Source organism: Astyanax mexicanus, chromosome 8 (genome assembly GCF_023375975.1).
Source record: "Astyanax mexicanus isolate ESR-SI-001 chromosome 8, AstMex3_surface, whole genome shotgun sequence".
Taxonomy (NCBI): Eukaryota; Metazoa; Chordata; class Actinopteri; order Characiformes; family Acestrorhamphidae; genus Astyanax; species Astyanax mexicanus.
Genome location: NC_064415.1, coordinates 45,280,338 through 45,300,593, shown reverse-complemented (window position 1 = coordinate 45,300,593; position 20,256 = coordinate 45,280,338). Strand labels below are relative to the sequence as shown.

The window sequence follows — 20,256 nt, the reverse complement described above, 5'->3', positions numbered from 1 at the left end:
AGCAGCCCGGCATTGATTATTTATATATATATATATATATATATATATATATATATATATATATATATATATATATATATATAATTTTTTTTTTTTTCATTTATTCTTATTAATTCTATTTTCTTACTCGAGAAAAAAAAGGTTTATTAATTGAATGATTGGTAAGTTGAGCTATCCAGTGATCAAGAGTGTTCTTCGTGGAGTATAAATTTAGCCGTCATCCTTCTCTCTACCAACACCTCCGTGTCCGTTCATTGAATATTCAGCTGTCGGGGTGTTTTTTAGTTTATCACTGTATATCTTATAAACATTTACGTTTCCTTACATTTTATGATTACTAACACTCCTGTTATTTAGATCCTTCAAATAATATAAATACTGATACAGTACCTGGCTAAATATTTAAGAGCTAATAAACCAAGAAACTCCTGAAATATAGCAGAATGACCCTATTAGCTACCATTTACCAAACGTAGCCTAAAAAGAAACACACCATTAATTAATAAAATTCATGCACAAGGGGTGTCCCTACTACTATTAATTTTATTTAAAATACATTGAACAGCATAAATATTAGACTAATAAAAGGCATGAGCACCAGCGGGAATGTCTGAAGAAGGTATATTGTAAATTTGTAATTAAAAAACTGAAGAGCTCAGGTTCAGGAGCTCGGATCTGCAGTGAATTGCTTTAGACTGAGTCTCTCTGTAAGAGCATTGGCTGAACAAAATTTAAATGTATTGGCTTTCAAAACTGGAAGGTGGAGCTCATTATCTTATTATTAAACGCCGCTTTTTACGCCGCTTATTATGGCGTCAAGAGAGACACTAAAACGCTGCTTTTTACGCCGTCTCATTGCACTGAGATGGCGCTCTGTACGGCGCGCCAAAAGGGTCGAAAAACGCCGTGGGAAACGGCGTCTTCTGTGCTTTTAGCGGCGTTTTTAACGGCTTCGTGAAATCATACGGCGTATATTACGGCGTCATGAAATCATACGGCGTATATTACGGCGTAAAACCCACACTTTCGATAAAAGGCGTCTGGTCCAGACGTTTTTTGGGCCTTTTGGCGTTCCATAGAGTTCAGGGTTAGGTTTGGAGTTTGTTGAACCCGCTTTCTTAATTTGAGGCCAATCTGCTGAGAAAAACTCCCACAAGTTTCTCGTGGATTTAGAGAATATGGTTCCTGGGTGGAGCTAATACGCATCTATCCAATGCTTGGCAGTGGGTATGGTGCCTTTTCCTTGTATTTGGTACTGTTGTTCAGTGTTTTGATCGTATTTCAATACACATCTGATTCATATGTGAACATTTTATAAAGCTTGCATCATTTTATTTTATTAGTGTCCTTTGTTACATTCAGAGAAATACTGTATAACACAATGTTGTTCCACAGTGTGGCCTTATAAATGCTCTCAGAATGAGTCCAGCTCATGCTAAAATGTTAAGCAGTCCTATATTTATTGTTGTCATTAGGATTTATAGGTTCCTCACAGAAGATGAGCTGCTCACAAAGCTCTGCAACTCACATTCAGACCCTGCCTGACTCACTTAGTTTTGTGCCAAGAATTACCATGTCCAATCAGGCAAATCTGAAGTAGAAAGTCTATAAATCTCTGAATTAAACCTCTGATATAAGCCATTGGACACAGAATACCACCTGAGGACCCTAAGTAACAGTTTCCCATACAAGGATTAAGCTTTATTTTGGAATATATAGTTTTGAGTTGAGACTTTTCCATTGAATATATATATAGTTTACAACTCCATTCAGTAATAAACTTGCAAACAGGACAAAATGATACATCATTAACGCGTTAATAAAATGTATTACGTCCACACTGTCACCAAAAAGTCACAGTCATCACTGAGGGATGCCATTGCAATCCCTATCAGGAGTCCCAGAGAGCATAACAGTCTTCTCTCTAATTGGGAAGGATTATACCCTCTCTCCTTCATCACTGAGTGTGGGCAATGATAGCCAGTGGGGTCATCGTTTAGCTGTTGTAACAGAATAAGTGTTTGCATCCAAGCATGTTGCGTTCCACTGGAGTTGTGTTGGCTGCAGTTTGACTGGGAAGATGTGCTGGAGCAGTGGAACTGTGTTCTCTGGAATGTGTTCTCTATCCAATACTTTTGGGATGACTTGGGGCTAAGGTGAGGTGGTTGCTGTACTCACAGCAATGCTACAAAATCTTTTTTTGGAGTAGAAAAGGGGAAAGTCTTTCCTGAACTGTAGAGACAATTACTCCAACAAAAGCAGGATAAAAACACCTTTTAATTAGAAAGAAACAATGAATAAACAGGTGTACCAATACTCTTGTTTGTATACCTTACATTTTATAATCAGTTTTTTTACATCATCTGCAGGTTTCTTTAACACCCCATGTTTTGGGTTCTATGTTTTAACATAAGCGCTGGTGGAGTTTGGGGAGGTTTTCAGCCCCAGAGCCATTTTCTCTCGACCGACCTGCTCAGCTTTTCTGCCGTTAGAGTCTGAGGCTATACCCTCGAAGAGCCGGGCCATAAATGCAAAGCCATCAGCTCTTATGTAGGATCGTCCGGCAAACGTGTACAGCACCGGGTTAGCACTGCTGCTGATGAAGGCCAGGGCAGAGGTCACCGGGCGGCAGGACTGCCAAATTTTATCTAGTCTGCGAGGAAGAAAAGGAAAGAGGAGAGATGAGCTGTTGATTTTAACACAGTAAAGCCTTTCAAAGTTAAATTAATAAGGGAATCCATTCCTATCATATTGGTTAACAGTCTATTGTTCATATTCTACATGTGCACTAAGGGCACATTCCATCCAAATACCCTGTCCAAATATATGTCTAAGCTAAATATAATTATCCTGCCTTGTCTATGTTAATAAATACATTTTGTTGGTAGCCTGTTAGCTCTTAATTGGTGTAGCAGTTAACTGAGTATGGCATCTGGAAGCCCACCAATGAACTGAGTACAACTTTCTCAGATATGCAAATATTACAGTTATTATAGATATTATAGTAAAGGGATATAAATGTGGAGACAGGGATTTTACTAATTTGTCCAAAGAGGTTTCTGGAAAGGTGAACAGTTGTGTTGTGTTGTGTTGTGTTGTGGAGCAAAACAACCACACTTCAGCACATTCTGACAATCGTTCACATTTTTGGCCCATGGTGCAAAAAATGTGCACATGTTGCCACATTGCATTTGTGCCTGACACAAGCATGGTAAATATGATTGTTTTTCTTATCTATGCTAATAGCTACATTTTGTCTGTAGCACATTGGCACAATGATAATCGTTTTGGGGTTTCCTGAAAAAAATATAACAGTAAAATAAAAGGTTCATATTCCACATTTTCTCTGTTCTAATTGGCTGTGCCTTGTTCTAACAGAGCTGACCTGTGAAACAATCTGTTCAGTTTGTTGAAATATATCAATAAAATAGCATAATTTAAAGGACGCAGGGATCTAATCACAGTAGCTGTATAGGCATTTAACATTGCTCAATCCACAGTGTGCCTTGTGTACTGGAAAACTGCATATTTAGAAAGGTAGGTAAGCCATTACTTACGTTTCCTTGAGATTCGAATTCTCTGATGTACATGCAGCTGCAACCTAAAAAACACACATGTAATTAATTTAAATTCAGCATTTGTATTTGAATTCACTTTCACAATCTTCGAATCCTGCAGGAGTTAAGCTCCTCACCTGCACAATATTGATAATGTGGTAGGGCAGCCAGAACACAGCAAAGGTCACTACAATGGCCAGGATCAGCTTCTCACTGTGGACTCTCCTCTTAAACTTGGACTGCCTGAGGCGTCGCAGGATGCACATGTAGCTGCCCAGGATTATTCCATACGGGATCAGGAAGCCCACCGATGTCTCTGTCATGAACTGGAGCACCACCTGCTCAGATACACAGATAATACAATCAGAGTTCATCAGAGTTAAGTGATATTCTTAATTGGTGCTTGAAAGTTTGTAAACCCCTTAGACTTTTCTGCATATTTCTGCATAAATATGTCCTAAAAAATCAACAGATTTCCACACTTAAAAGTCCTAAAAGTAGATAAAGAGAACACAGTTAAACAAATGAGACAAAACTTTTACACGTAATTATTTGTTTATTGAGGAAAATTATCCAATATCACATATTTTTGAATGGCTGAAAACTCTTAGGGGGAGGATTTCACCCATTGTCCTTGTAACTCTGTTCCTAGGAGAAGTGTTACACTCAAACAAGGGTTAGAGCAGGGGTGTCCAAACTACGGCCCGCCATTTGCGGCCCGTTTCCTTCTTTGGAGCGGCCCGCGAGGTATTTTAGAAATAGAATGAAAGTTGGTCCGCTGTTAAACAGGTTTTTCTAATGTGAGATTCAAAGTTTGAACGCTAGGTGTCAGAAACGGGCCAAAGAGTCTAAAAGCGGAGAAAGTGCGCATTTCTAGCGCAGAAAAACGGGGCCAAAGAGTCTAAAAGCAGAGAGGGTGCGCATTTCTAGAGGAGAAAAACGGGCAAAAGAGTCTAAAAGTGAGAGAGTGCGCATTTCTAGTGCAGAAAAACGGCCCAAAGATTCTAAAAGCGGAGAGAGTGCACATTTCTAGCGCAGAAAAACGGGGCAAAAGAGTCTAAAAGTGCCCGTAATTAAGGAGTTTAATATTAAGAGACATCATGAAATTAAACATCAATTTGAAAAATCTTAGTTTACACAACACTGTCAAAGATAAAGATAGTAAGTCAAGTAAAATGGTGTGTAAATGAAATAATCAGGAAAAAAGTATTATTTCAAGTGGTATATTTCATTATTTGTTTTATTACAGAGTTTGGCCCGTGACTTCAAATATATTTCTCCTTCTGGCCCCCAACAAAAAAAGTTTGGACACCCCTGGGTTAGAGATACAAAACAGAAATGGGACTATGCTGGTGCAACTATGACAAAATTATTTTCCAAATCATTTTAAAACATTTTAAAAACAAAGCTTCAATTTCCACCATCTACACACTTCTTTGTAAAGCTGTTTTTCTTTTTGCCCTTCTTATTGGAGTCAAATATTGATATTTTTTGACTTACTAATAAAAAAACTAATAAAAAACTCAAATAATTACTTCATGTGGTGAGTTAGATAAATATGCGGTGAATAATTTTGGTTCTCAATTTCTGTCAAACTGTAACTAACAAATACCTAATTCCTGGTAGTTGATTTTTCAGGAGTATTTATCCTCTTCCTTAACACAGATGCTGTGAAATTTTGTACATAATTGCCCTGTGATTTTTTTAATAATAGCGCAGAATTACAGTATCACAGTATTGTAATAATACCCTGTGACTCCCACCTGTAGTAACCAAGCAGTTGTGTTATTTAAATGAATCTACTTGTCAGTTGCATTTTTCTGGCTGCATAAGGATCCTTCAGTTTGGAACAACCTTCTTTGTAACAGCTAAGACCCGAAACCCATTTCAGCTGCACCCGAGCTATTGGAATGGAGCTATAGTCTTTTACACTACTAAAAAAGAATTCAAACATTCTTACATTCTCGGAATTAAATTTAGACTACATTTAGGAATTAAAAGTTTCTGTAATTTTTCGGCTTCATTATGGAATGGTGGAGGTGGAAAGTTGTATGTACTGTATAAACTGTAAAAAAAGAACAGTTGAGAAGTACGTACGTAGCTAGTTGAGTTGTGGTTGTGATCGCAGAGCAATCGTTGTTTTTTGTTCAGCCGCTCCTCTCTAAAAATTAAAGCTGGCAAAGCCAGAGTGAAGACCAGCAGCCACATCCCAATGAGAATAGCCAGGACATTCCTGCGACGGGCGAGGGCGTGGACGCGGTGGGGCCACAGCACGGCCACCAGCCTGTGCAGGCTCATCAGCGTGATCAGCATGATGGAGGCGTACATGTTTGTGTTGCACAGGTAGAAGAGTAGCTTACACATCACTCGGCCAAACACCCAGCATTGTTTGGCTAGGTACGTAAAGAAAAACACGGTGAGGCACATGATGGTGCCGTCAGCACAGGCTAGGTTCAGGATTAGCAGTGTGGTGACGGAGCGTTTGCGGGCCCGGGCCAGGATGCTCCAGATGATAAAGAGGTTTCCTGGGACACCTAGGAGGAAGACCATGACCAGGATGAAGGTGCCAATGATGAAGGAAATTTCTGAAGAAGTCTCGGGGCGGACAGTGCTGTTAGTATTTTCTGGGGTCATTGGGAAGGCCTGTGAAGATAAGGTCAACAATGATTAGGTACTTTTTAATATTGATGAATATATTGACTAAATAGGTTTAATAAATATTAAAAAAATACTTTTATTACTATTATTTATCTATTTAGGTTTCATATCCTACATCCTTCCTAGGTATTGTAAAACTCCTGAGTCCCACTTATAGCACCTGTGTGGGTTTAGAAACCATTATTTATTTCCTGCAGTTAAACACATTGTTCTTATAGTACTATATACCAATCAGTCATCACATTATGACTTTATGTTCTTTATGTTTATATACCCATTATCCTTTTTTCATCTCTACTTATCCTATAGGACATTTTGCCTAAAATTACAGGCTGTAAACCTGTATCTGTTTCTCTGAATACTTTTTTATCATTTCACTCTGTTCTTCAATGCTCAGGACCGCACAGTTTTGCACAAGTGAATCAGATACAGCAGTGCTGCTGGAGTTTTTAAAGACACCCATGTGTCGCTGCTGTGTCAACCTTGTACAAACCCAATTCCAAGTTGTGTAAAACAAATAAACACAAAATACAATAATGTGCAAATTCTTTTTAGTTTAATTGAATACACTACAAACAGAAGAAATTTAATGTTCAAATAGATAAACTTTATTTTTTTGGCAAATATTTGATGCTGCAACACAGTCCAAAGAAATTGGGACAGGGGGATGTTAACTACTGTGTTACATTACATTTACTTTGAGTACTCAATAAGTGTTTGATAACTAAGGAAACAAAATGTTTTGTAGGTGGAATTCTTTCGCATCCTTCCCATCAACAGGCCGGGTCTCGTATCATATATTTAATGAGCCATGCATTTGCAGTGGAAGACAGGTCTGGACTGCAGGCAGGTTATATATATAATGCGCATTTGCAGTGGAAGACAGGTCTGGACTGCAGGCAGGTTATATATATAATGCGCATTTGCAGTGGAAGACAGGTCTGGACTGCAGGCAGGTTATATATATAATGCGCATTTGCAGTGGAAGACAGGTCTGGACTGCAGGCAGGTTATATATATAATGTATCTTATAGCATTAATGGTGCTAAAACATGGAATAGAATTGAATAAGTAGTAAACTAACAGTACACTTATAAGTTAGAGGTTAGATCAGGCCTAAAAAATCCAGCCTGACCCGTCCTAAACCCATGCACGTTTTGCCTGAGCCCACTTTAGGTATAGTTCAAAGTATACCTGGACTACAAAATTAGACTTATATGTAAACTACTTGTGTACTCAAACTTCACTAAATGTACAACTAAAGTACACATAAAGTGTAGTATAATACTAGTGTACAAGTAGTACATTTTGAATACATTACTAGTTTACATCTAAGCTTTATTTTTTAAAATATTAGTGAACTAGTTGTGTATTTAAAGCGTACTACTTGCATACTTAAAATTATACCTTTATACTTTTATACTAAAATTGGACCAATTTACTCCAAGAAGTATTAAACACTCACAAGTCTACAAGTACATTGATCCTAGTATACTTACATAATATATACTTGGGAAAATATACTTAAACTTTACTTACGTTTACTTATTAAATTAACTGGATTTTTTTCGTAAGGGTTGAAATATTTGCTATTGCAGTTGTTTACAAAGTGGTGTATGGGATGTAAATCTTGCCAAAAATAAAACTAGAAAATATATTTAAAAAAAAAAGGAAAATGCAAATACCGTTTTGCACTTTCTTTTTCCAAACATGTATGAAAATATGAACAAAATTAAATATCTTCATTTGCAATTACATTTTTCACTTTAGCATGGGTCATATGTGACAAAAATAAAATTAAAATTTTGGCCTTTGGTGCAAAGCGCTAGGGAACCGCGACCTCAGCAGCCTCCAGCCGCTTCCATGGTGAGAGAGACCGTTCAGGGTCAGTGGCTTGTTAGTTAGCCAGTGTTAGCTAGCTTAGCTAACTAACTAACAAGCCACCTACTTTAAACGGTCTCAGTTGCCACGCAAGCGGCTGCAGGCTGCTGAGGTCGTGGTTCAGCAGCAGTACCCAGCACTTTGCACCGGAGTCAAGTATCAGTGCTGTGGCTGTGGTCCAGTTTAGTCCCTGCGGTCCCCCCCGCTGCTTTGCTCTCGCTGGCAGGAAGGTCAGTAGTTGTAACCCAGCCTGCTGTTCATTTACATGTATTTCCATGCTGGCAGGGCTGGGCTGGTGATCTGGCGGGTGGGTGGACAGTCCTTTTTTTCTTCCTTTTTTTCTAAGAGACCGGCCCACAAGTTAGAGGAGGTCTCTCTCTCGCTCCCTCGCTCGCCTAATCGCACGCACTCTCTCTCTGACTGTCTCTCTCTCTCTCTTTCTCGCTCTTTCCATTTTTTCTCTGTCTCTCGCTCGCTCGCTCTCTCTCTCTGACTGTCTCTTTTTTTCACTCGCTCTCTTTCTCTTTTTCTCGCTCTCTCCCTTTTTTCTGTCTCTCGCTCGCTCTCTTTGACTGTCTCTCTCTTTTCCTCGCTCGCTCTCTTTCTCGCTCGCTCTGTCTCTCTCTGATGTAAGTGATTGACACTACAAATATAATTTAATTTATAAATTTAAAGCTGATGTTTCTTAAAAAGAACATTAAAATGCATCCAGTAATAATAAAAAAGTATTTGTAGTTAAAGTAATGCTGTTTTTGTTTTTAATAAAGCGCCACAATCAGGCTCATTGTTTGTTTGTTCTACCTAGATCAAAATATCCTCTCATGATGAGAGTAGGAGTGAACCCTGGTTTCAAGCATTTAATAAAAGAGCTCGAGCCCCGTTACAACATTCCATCCCAAAAAACAAAACATGATTATAATAAAGTACAATTTTTATTATGAAGTTGATAATGGTGAGGCTATACAGAAAGCCCTGTTTGTAGCCTGATACAAATACATGGTATAACTGTTTAAAGGAGGAAGCACCTTTAACCTGAAAAAATAGAATTGAACTCTATATTGAATTTAATATGCTGATGATACATTATGCTTCTCTGTAACCCCACATATATAAATTATAAGTTGGTAGTGTTCCGCTAATTATGAGGGCCGGTCTAAACCAAAAATGCCAGGGCCGATTTTTTGTCCCAGTCCAGCCCTGCATGCTGGTGAAGTGGAAAATCAAAATAAAAAATGGGAAAATGAAAAAGCAAAGTGAAAAACAAAAAGTAAATCACCACCGAATGACAAAATGTTACTTTGCTATTGATTTTCCAATGTAGTGTTTTTTATTTTAATTCTGTCAGACATGCAGCTCATTCAAGGACTAATAAATAAAAAAGTTTTCATTTCATTTTGATTTTATTTTTGACATTTATTATGCAGTTCATCAAGAAAACGCAAGAACAAAGCCTTTATTTATTTTTTGCACAGTTAGCTTTTTTCATTATAGATTTGGTTGTAAAATACCTGTATGATAAAGAAAATGAATTTTAATTTTATTTTTGACACATATGACCCATGCTCACGAGAAAAATAGCAAATGAAGTGATTTAATTTTATTTTTCAATTTTTCATAATATGTTTACACGTTTGGAAAAATGAAAGTGCAAAATGGATAAAACGGTATTTACATTTTCATTTTAGTGTTTTCATTTCAGTTAAAGTTTTTGCCTCTTTTTTTTTACCTCTACTATAGTGGTGAACCTCACCCCATCCTTGCTTGTGAACAACGCTTTTGTGATGAGCTTATCAGGGATGCACCTTTTATACCCAATCATGACACTTATCTGTTTCCAATTAACCTGTTCACCTGTGGAATCTTCCAAACAGGTGTTTGTTGGGATGCTGCCCACAAGACTATTCTAAGCCCAGCAGAGACACTGAGGTGTTGTAAAAACTGTAGCAGCACAGCTGTGTCTGACCCACTTATACATCACAACACAAACACACCACCCAAATAATAGCTGCTCTGTAGTCGTCTGTCCTGTGGGGTGCTGAGCTCTGAAGAACCGGGTGAAAGGAGGATAATAAAGTAGTCAGAGAAACAGATACAGAACTACAGTCTGTAACTAGAAAAGGCAAAGTTCGTGAATGAACTTTAATTTGGCTTGGAAAAGTATGCTAATAACGTTAAAAAAGTTAAAATGGTTTATAAGCTGTTTCAGTCTGAAGTGTGTGTGAGTGGTTGCTATGCTGTTGACAAAAAACATGTTCCAAAAACATGGTGGAATACTAATAATTGTCTGATATAGGAATGTGTTGCTGAGTGGTTGCTAGGCAGTTGCTAGCCTTGTCCAGGTGGTTGCTAAGATGTTGCTAAGTGGTTGCGGTTGTTAATGTTTTCAGGTGGTTGCTAAGGTGTTGCTACCTGGTTGCTAGGCAGTTGGTAACATATACCAGGTGGTTGCTAAGCTGTTGCTAGGCAGTTGCTAACATTTGCCAGGTGGTTGCTTAGAGGTTGCCAGGCAGTTGCTATAATTTTTTAAGTGGTTGCTACGCTGTTGCTAGGCAGTTGCTAACATTTTCCAGGTGGTTGCTAAAGAGTTGCTAACTGGTTGCTAGGCAGTTGCTATCATTTCTAAAGTGGTTGATAAGTGGTTGCTAGGCAGTTGCTATCATTTCTAAAGTGGTTGCTAAATGGTTGCTAGGCAGTTGCTAACGTTTTCCGGTAGTTGCTAAGGTGTTGCTAACTGGTTGCTAGGTAGTTGCTATTATTTCTAAAGTGGTTGCAAAGTGGTTGCTAGGCAGTTGCTAACATTTTCCAGGTGGTTGCTAAGGTGTTGCTAACTGGTTGCTAGGCAGTTGCTAACATATTCCACATGGTTGCTAAGTGGTTGCTAGGTAGTTGCTAACATTTTCCAGGTGGTTGCTACGCTGTTGCTATCTGGTTGCTAGGCAGTTGCTATCATTTCTAAAGTGTTTGCTAAGTGGTTGCTAGGCTGTTGCTAGCGTTTTCCAGGTGGTTGCTAAGGTGTTGCTATCTGGTTGCTAGGCAGTTGCTATCATTTCTAAAGTGTTTGCTAACTGGTTGCTAGGCAGTTGCTATCATTTTTAAAGTAGCTGCTAGGCAGTTGCTAACATATTCTACATGGTTGCTAAGTGGTTGCTAAGTGCCAAACTTTTGACTGATAGCTGCTCCATACAGCAGCTCCTCCATACACTCACAGTACTGGAGGAGCAGGGGAGAGAAGGGGTTCCGTGCGCAGAGCTGCTCGTGTGCGAGATTGAAGGGTGGGGCCCCCATTCATTCCTATGAGAAAACTTCGTAAGACAATTGTATGAAAACCGTACATCGTATAATTTAATTATACCTATTACATCTATAAGCTCTCCGAATTTGGTCTTCATATCTCAAAAATTGTGACCTACGTGGATGTTCAAATTTGTCCCTATTCGTTTCCAATGGGAAAAAAAAGCGCACGTTTACGAAGTTTTTACCAAAAAACGTACGATATATCGCTTAAAAAGGCACAAGCAACTTAATCGGGTATAGGTCCTACGATACTGCAAAATTTCATGATTCTACGTCAAAAGCTGTAGGAGGAGTAGCGTTAAAGAAATTGTGGCGAGAATAATAATAATAAGAAGATTACGAAGAACAAGAAGTTGGCTTTCCAAGCCAACCTAATTTCAGAACTGGAATTTGGATAAGGGGGGAAAAACAAGAACATTTCTATTTCTAGATAACAATCCTGCATTGTGCTGCAGTGTAAGCAGTAGTCTAGAGATTACAGAACATCTCTACGCAGCTTAAAGTAACATGTCTTGACATATTGATCACATATGTGGTGGGGTTAAAAGTGTTTTTTTTTTATTTTTGTGGCCTATAGAGCTCTGACGCACGTGCAGAGATATTTGCTGTTCTGCGCTCTTGCAGCACTCAGCAGTAATCTACAAATGCAGCATGTTAAAACATGCCAGGTACGCAGTCAATTGCTCATATCCTCTCTTGTAACAGAGCATATTGGCCCATCCTTAAACACAAATGAAAGCTTGAATTATTCCTGGCCACAGGCTAGATGATTCAAGAGAAAGTTTTGTAGGTTGTGAGGTGGGACCAGTATGGAATGCATAATTTACACTGGCTACAGGTCGTCCTTCTTTAAAATATTATGGTTTATATTGACCCCTGTATACTGGGAACAGCCCACAAGCCCTGCCTGATGTGTTAGGGGTAATGTGACACGATTGATAAGGAAAGGATTAGTTTGGCAGATTAATAAGAAGGGGTTACTTTGGAGGATTGATAAGAAGGGGTAATGTGACACGATTGATAAGGAAGGGATTAATTTGGCAGATTAATAAGAAGGGGTTACTTTGGAGGATTAATAAGAAGGGGTTAGTTTGGAGGATTGATAAGAAGGGGTTCGTTTGGACTAACGATAAGGAAGGGATTAGATGGTCGGATTAATAAAAAGGGGTTAGTTTGGAGGATTGATGAGAAAGGGTTAGTTTGGAGAATTGATAAGAAGAGGATAGTTTGGAGGATTGATAAGAAGGGGTTAGTTTGGAGGATTGATAAGAAGGGGGTAGTTTGGAGGGTTGATAAGAAGGGGTTAGTTTGGAGGATTGATAAGAAGGGGTTAGTTTGGAGGATTGATAACAAGGGGCTAGTTTGGAGGATTGATAACAAGGGGTTAGTTTGGAGGATTGATAAGAAGAGAATAGTTTGGAGGATTGATAAAGGGTTAGTTTGGAGGATTGATAAGAAGGGGTTAGTTTGGAGGATTGATAAGAAGGGGTTAGTTTGAAGGATTAATAAGAAGGTGTTAGTTTGAAGGATTAATAAGAAGGGGTTAGTTTGGAGAATTGGTAAGAAGGGGTTAGTTTGGAGGATTAATAAGAAGGGGTTAGTTTGGAGGTTTGATAAGAAGGGGTTCGTTTGGACTAACGATCAGGAAGGGATTAGATGGTAGGATTAATAAAAAGGGGTTAGCTTGGAGGATTGATGAGAAGGGGTTAGTTTGGAGGATTGATAAGAAGAGGATAGTTTGGAGGATTGATAAGAAGGGGTTAGTTTGGAGGATTGATAAGAAGGGGGTAGTTTGGAGGGTTGATAAGAAGGGGTTAGCTTGGAGGATTGATAAGAAGAGAATAGTTTGGAGGATTGATAAAAGGTTAGTTTGGAGGATTGATAGGAAGGGGTTAGTTTGAAGGATTAATAAGAAGGGGTTAGTTTGAAGGATTGATAAAGAGTTAGTTTGGAGGATTGATAAGAAGGGGTTAGTTTGGAGAATTGATAAGAAGGGGTTAGTTTGGAGAATTGATAAGAAGGGGTTAGTTTGGAGGATTGATAAAAGGTTAGTTTAGAGGATTGATAAGAAGGGGTTAGTTTGAAGGATTAATAAGAAGGGGATAGTTTGAAGAATTGTAAGAAGGGGTTAGTTTGGAGGATTAATAAGAAGGGGTTAGTTTGGAAGATTGATAAGGAAGGGATTAGTCTGGAGGATTGATAAGAAGGGGTTCGTTTGGACTAACGATAAGGAAGGGATTAGATGGTCAGATTAATAAAAAGTTTGGAGGATTGATAAAAGGTTAGTTTGGAGGATTGATAAGAAGGGGTTAGTTTGAAGGATTAATGAGAAGGGGTTAGTTTGAAGAATTGGTAAGAAGGGGTTAGTTTGTCGGATTCATAAGAAGGGGTTAGTTTGGAGGATTAATAAGAAGGGATTAGTTTGGCGGATTAATAAGAAGGGGTCGTTTGGAGGAATGATAAGAAGGGGTTAGTTTGGACGATTGATAAGAAGGGGTTAGTTTGGAGGATTGATAAGAAGGGGTTAGTTTGGAGGATTGATAAGAAGAGGATAGTTTGGAGGATTGATAAGAAGGGGTTAGTTTGGAGGATTGATAAGAAGAGGATAGTTTGGAGGATTGATAAGAAGGGGTTAGTTTGGAGGATTGATAAGAAGAGAATAGTTTGGAGGATTGATAAAGGGTTAGTTTGGAGGATTGATAAGAAGGGGTTAGTTTGAAGGATTAATAAGAAGGGGTTAGTTTGAAGGATTGATAGAGGGTTAGTTTGGAGGATTGATAAGAAGGGATTAGTTTGGAGGATTGATAAAGGGTTAGTTTGGAGGATTGATAAGAAGGGGTTAGTTTGAAGGATTAATAAGAAGGGGTTAGTTTGGAGAATTGGTAAGAAGGGGTTAGTTTGGAGGATTAATAAGAAGGGGTTAGTTTGGAGGATTGATAAGGAAGGGATTAGTTTGGAGGATTGATAAGAAGGGGTTCATTTGGACTAATGATAAGGAAGGGATTAGATGGTCAGATTAATAAAAAGGGGTTAGTTTGTCGGATTCATAAGAAGGGGTTAGTTTGGAGGATTAATAAGAAGGGATTAGTTTGGAGGATTTATAAAAAGGGGTTAGTTTTCAGTGTTTGTAAGAAAGAGTTAGTTAAGAGGATTGATATGGAGGGGTTAGTTTTCAGTGTTTGTAAGAAAGAGTGAGTTAAGAGGATTGATATGGAGGGGTTAGTTTTCAGTATTTCTAATAAAGAGTTATTTAAGAGGATTGATATGGAGGGGTTAGTTTTCAGTATTTCTAATAAAGAGTTAGTTAAGAGGATTGATATGGAGGGGTTAGTTTTCAGTGTTTGTAAGAAAGATAGTTAAGAAGATTGATACGGATGGGTTCGTTTTCTGTATTTGCAAGAAAAAGTTAGTTAAGAGGATTGATATGGAGGGGTTAGTTTTCAGTAATTGCAAGAAAGAGTTAGTTAAGAGGATTGATATGGAGGGGTTAGTTTTCAGTATTTGTATGAAAGAGTTAGTTAAGAGGATTGATATGGAGGGGTTAGTTTTCAGTATTTGTAAGAAAGAGTTAGTTAAGAGGATTGATTTGGAGGGGTTAGTTTTCAGTGTCTGTAAGGAAGAGTTAGTTAAGAGGATTGATATGGAGGGGTTAGTTTTCAGTGTTTGTGAGAAAGAGTTAGTTAAGAGGATTGGTACGGAGGGGTTAGTTTTCAGTGTTTGTAAGAAAGAGTTAGTTAAGAGGATTGATATGGAGGGGTTAGTTTTCAGTGTTTGTAAGAAAGAGTTAGTTAAGAGGATTGATACGGAGGGGTTAGTTTTCAGTGTTTGTAAGAAAGAGTTAGTTAAGAGGATTGATAAGAAGGGGTTAGTTTGGAGGATTGATAAGAAGGGGTTAGTTTGGAGGATTGATAAAGGGTTAGTTTGGAGGATTGATAAGAAGGGGTTAGTTAGGAAGATTGATAAAAAGGGGTTACTTTGGAGGAATGATAAGAAGGGGTTAGTTTGGAGGATTAACAAGAATGTGTTCATTTGGATGTTTGATAAGGAAGGGATTAGTTTGATGGATTGATAAGAAGGGGTTAGTTTGGAGGAATAATAAGAAGAGGTTAGTTTGGACAATTGATAAGGAAGGGATTAGTTTGGAGGATTGATAAGAGGGGGTAAGTTTGGAGGATTTATAAAAAGGGGTTAGTTTTCAGTGTTTGTAAGAAAGAGTTACTTAATAGGATTGATACGGAGGGGTTAGTTTTCAGTGTTTGTGAGAAAGAGTTAGTTAAGAGGATTGATACGGAGGGGTTAGTTTTCAGTGTTTGTAAGAAAGAGTTAGTTAAGAGGATTGATATGGAGGGGTTAGTTTTCAGTGTTTGTAAGAAAGATAGTTAAGAGGATTGATACGGATGGGTTCGTTTTCAGTATTTGCAAGAAAAAGTTAGTTAAGAGGATTGATATGGAGGGGTTAGTTTTCAGTAATTGCAAGAAAGAGTTAGTTAAGAGGATTGATATGGAGGGGTTAGTTTTCAGTAATTGCAAGAAAGAGTTAGTTAAGAGGATTGATATGGAGGGGTTAGTTTTCAGTATTTGTAAGAAAGAGTTAGTTAAGAGGATTGATATGGAGGGGTTAGTTTTCAGTATTTGTAAGAAAGAGTTAGTTAAGAGGATTGATACGGAGGGGTTAGTTTTCAGTGTTTGTAAGAGTTAGTTAAGAGGATTGATACAGAGGGGTTAGTTTTCAGTGTTTGTTAAAAAGAGTTAGTTAAGAGGATTGATATGGAGGGGTTAATTTTCAGTATTTGTAAGAAAGAGTTAGTTAAGAGGATTGATACGGAGGGGTCAGTTTTCAGTGTTTGTAAGAAAGAGTTAGTTAAGAGGATTGATACGGAGGGGTTAGTTTTCAGTGTTTGTAAGAAAGAGTTAGTTAAGAGGATTGATACGAAGGGGTTAGTTTTCAGTGTTTGTAAGAAAGAGTTAGTTAAGAGGATTGATACGGAGGGGTTAGTTTTCAGTGTTTGTAAGAAAGAGTTAGTTAAGAGGATTGATATGGAGGGGTTAGTTTTCAGTGTTTGTAAGAAAGAGTTAGTTAAGAGGATTGATACGGAGGGGGTAGTTTTCAGTGTTTGTAAGAAAGAGTTAGTTAAGAGGATTGATACGGAGGGGTTAGTTTTCGGTATTTGTAAGAGTTAGTTAAGAGGATTGATTCGAAGGGGTTAGTTTTCAGTGTTTGTAAGAAAGAGTTAGTTAAGAGGATTGATATGGAGGGGTTAATTTTCAGTATTTGTAAGAGTTAGTTAAGAGGATTGATACGGAGGGGTTAGTTTTCAGTGTTTGTTAAAAAGAGTTAGTTAAGAGGATTGATATGGAGGGGTTAATTTTCAGTATTTGTAAGAAAGAGTTAGTTAAGAGGATTGATACGGAGGGGTCAGTTTTCAGTGTTTGTAAGAAAGAGTTAGTTAAGAGGATTGATACGGAGGGGTTAGTTTTCGGTATTTGTAAGAGTTAGTTAAGAGGATTGATACGGAGGGGTTAGTTTTCAGTGTTTGTAAGAAAGAGTTAGTTAAGAGGATTGATACGGAGGGGTTAGTTTTCAGTGTTTGTAAGAAAGAGTTAGTTAAGAGGATTGATACGGAGGGGTTAGTTTTCAGTGTTTGTAAGAAAGAGTTAGTTAAGAGGATTGATACGGAGGGGTTAGTTTTCGGTATTTGTAAGAGTTAGTTAAGAGGATTGATTCGAAGGGGTTAGTTTTCAGTGTTTGTAAGAAAGAGTTAGTTAAGAGGATTGATATGGAGGGGTTAATTTTCAGTATTTGTAAGAAAGAGTTAGTTAAGAGGATTGGTACGGAGGGGTTAGTTTTCAGTGTTTGTAAGAAAGAGTTAGTTAAGAGGATTGATACGGAGGGGTTAATTTTCAGTATTTGTAAGAAAGAGTTAGTTAAGAGGATTGATACGGAGGGGTTAGTTTTCAGTGTTTGTAAGAAAGAGTTAGTTAAGAGGATTGATACGGAGGGGTTAGTTTTCAGTGTTTGTAAGAAAGAGTTAGTTAAGAGGATTGATACGGAGGGGTTAGTTTTCAGTGTTTGTAAGAAAGAGTTAGTTAAGAGGATTGATACGGAGGGGGTAGTTTTCAGTGTTTGTAAGAAAGAGTTAGTTAAGAGGATTGATACGGAGGGGTTAGTTTTCAGTGTTTGTAAGAAAGAGTTAGTTAAGAGGATTGATACGGAGGGGTTAGTTTTCAGTATTTGTAAGAAAGAGTTAGTTAAGAGGATTGATATGGAGGGGTTAGTTTTCAGGGTTTGTAAGAAAGAGTTAGTTAAGAGGATTGATATGGATGGGTTAGTTTTCAGTGTTTGTAAGAAAGAGTTAGTTAAGAGGATTGATATGGATGGGTTAGTTTTCAGGGTTTGTAAGAAAGAGTTAGTTAAGAGGATTGATATGGAGGGGTTAGTTTTCAGTGTTTGTAAGAAAGAGTTAGTTAAGAGGATTGATATGGAGGGGTTAGTTTTCAGTGTTTGTAAGAAAGAGTTAGTTAAGAGGATTGATATGGATGGGTTAGTTTTCAGGGTTTGTAAGAAAGAGTTAGTTAAGAGGATTGATATGGATGGGTTAGTTTTCAGTGTTTGTAAGAAAGAGTTAGTTAAGAGGATTGATACGGAGGGGTTAGTTTTCAGTGTTTGTAAGAAAGAGTTAGTTAAGAGGATTGATACGGAGGGGTTAGTTTTCAGTGTTTGTAAGAAAGAGTTAGTTAAGAGGATTGATACGGAGGGGTTAGTTTTCAGTATTTGTAAGAGTTAGTTAAGAGGATTGATACGGAGGGGTTAGTTTTCAGTGTTTGTAAGAAAGAGTTAGTTAAGAGGATTGATACGGAGGGGTTAGTTTTCAGTGTTTGTAAGAAAGAGTTAGTTAAGAGGATTGATACGGAGGGGTTAGTTTTCAGTATTTGTAAGAGTTAGTTAAGAGGATTGATACGGAGGGGTTAGTTTTCGGTATTTGTAAGAGTTAGTTAAGAGGATTGATTCGAAGGGGTTAGTTTTCAGTGTTTGTAAGAAAGAGTTAGTTAAGAGGATTGATATGGAGGGGTTAATTTTCAGTATTTGTAAGAAAGAGTTAGTTAAGAGGATTGGTACGGAGGGGTTAGTTTTCAGTGTTTGTAAGAAAGAGTTAGTTAAGAGGATTGATACGGAGGGGTTAATTTTCAGTATTTGTAAGAAAGAGTTAGTTAAGAGGATTGATACGGAGGGGTTAGTTTTCAGTGTTTGTAAGAAAGAGTTAGTTAAGAGGATTGATACGGAGGGGTTAGTTTTCAGTGTTTGTAAGAAAGAGTTAGTTAAGAGGATTGATATGTAGGGGTTAGTTTTCAGTGTTTGTTTTAAAGAGTTAGTTAAGAGGATTGATACGGAGGGGGTAGTTTTCAGTGTTTGTAAGAAAGAGTTAGTTAAGAGGATTGATACGGAGGGGTTAGTTTTCGGTATTTGTAAGAGTTAGTTAAGAGGATTGATACAAAGGGGTTAGTTTTCAGTGTTTGTAAGAAAGAGTTAGTTAAGAGGATTGATACGGAGGGGTTAGTTTTCAGTGTTTGTAAGAAAGAGTTAGTTAAGAGGATTGATACGGAGGGGTAGTTTTCAGTGTTTGTAAGAAAGAGTTAGTTAAGAGGATTGATACGGAGGGGTTAGTTTTCAGTGTTTGTAAGAAAGAGTTAGTTAAGAGGATTGATACGGAGGGGTTAGTTTTCAGTGTTTGTAAGAAAGAGTTAGTTAAGAGGATTGATATGGAGGGGTTAATTTTCAGTATTTGTAAGAAAGTGTTAGTTAAGAGGATTGATACGGAGGGGTTAGTTTTCAGTATTTGTAAGAAAGAGTTAGTTAAGAGGATTGATACGGAGGGGTTAGTTTTCAGTGTTTGTAAGAAAGAGTTAGTTAAGAGGATTGATACGGAGGGGTTAGTTTTCAGTGTTTGTAAGAAAGAGTTAGTTAAGAGGATTGATACGGAGGGGTTAGTTTTCAGTGTTTGTAAGAAAGAGTTAGTTAAGAGGATTGATACGGAGGGGTTAGTTTTCAGTGTTTGAAAGAAAGAGTTAGTTAAGAGGATTGATACGGAGGGGTTAGTTTTCAGTGTTTGTAAGAAAGAGTTAGGTAGACAGACACAGTAAAGTTAATTGAGTTGAGAATAGATAAAAGTTACTTACCAGTGTGATTGTGGAGGGAGCGTTTGAAATGCAGAAGTTTTATCAGAAAATCCAAAAAGGACTGAGTCGGATAACAATGTCGGATGAACTTTCCCTCTCCCTCTCTATCTAGAGTCTTTTTCTCTGTTTTTGTTTTTGTCTGTATTTCTTAGTATTTTACCTTCAGATTTTAATTCACTCTCTCTTTCTCCCTCCCTCTCTCTCCTTTTTATCCTCTTTTTTCTTTCTCCTATGAAGAAACCTGTTGTCTCTGTGCTTACGACACTGTTGTGTTCCCCCTGATTTTAGCACACCAGGTTTTGCCCAGGTTTTACTGCTCCACACAGGCTGCAGCATGCTGAGAGAGAGAAAGAGAAAGAGAGAGAGAGAGAATACGTCAGTACTTTCTCCTCCTCCATCCTCTCTTGTTCTAAACATTTCTATAACCAATAACCAAATAAAAATCTGTATAGATCCCTCACACCCCGCAAACCATCTGTAACCAGACAGACAGACAGACAGATAGATAGATAGATATTTATTCTATCTATCTATAAGGTTACACATGTTGTTCCATATGTTGTTTTTGTATGCATAAAATGTTATTTTAATACAGCAAAAAGCTCTAGTAGTTCTTTGTAAAACCATTTAAAGAAAGTGTTCCATTATCAACAGAACCTTAATTGGATTGTATCATTATCAGCCAGTTATC

At 37.8% G+C, this 20,256-nt stretch overlaps 1 protein-coding gene across 2 annotated transcripts; it reads right to left on the bottom strand.

Moving 5' to 3' along the window:
* Window positions 1-2,259: 2,259 nt before the first annotated feature.
* Window positions 2,260-19,964, bottom strand: ltb4r2b (leukotriene B4 receptor 2b). Of its 2 annotated transcripts, none has more exons than XM_022663600.2 (5): window positions 19,566-19,964; window positions 5,655-6,200; window positions 3,695-3,895; window positions 3,558-3,601; window positions 2,260-2,653 (listed from the first exon to the last, which is right to left on the bottom strand). In XM_022663600.2, the coding sequence occupies exons 2-5, from the start codon at window positions 6,189-6,191 to the stop codon at window positions 2,398-2,400; spliced, it is 1,038 nt and encodes a 345-aa protein (XP_022519321.2). In that variant the 5' UTR covers window positions 6,192-6,200; window positions 19,566-19,964; the 3' UTR covers window positions 2,260-2,397. The 2 variants fall into 2 exon arrangements, with proteins under 2 accessions (XP_022519321.2, XP_049339044.1); XM_049483087.1 differs by lacking the exon at window positions 19,566-19,964 and adding an exon at window positions 7,755-8,076.
* Window positions 19,965-20,256: the final 292 nt, after the last annotated feature.

Excerpts from the sequence above, each read along its gene's own strand:
- ltb4r2b (XM_022663600.2), bottom strand. The coding sequence starts at position 6,191 with ATGACCCCAGAAAATACTAACAGCACTGTCCGCCCCGAGACTTCTTCA. Across the intron at positions 3,896-5,654 it reads ACCACAACTCAACTAGCTAC|GTGGTGCTCCAGTTCATGAC; the intron begins GTACGTACTTCT and ends GTATCTGAGCAG. Across the intron at positions 3,602-3,694 it reads ACATTATCAATATTGTGCAG|GTTGCAGCTGCATGTACATC; the intron begins GTGAGGAGCTTA and ends TGTGTTTTTTAG.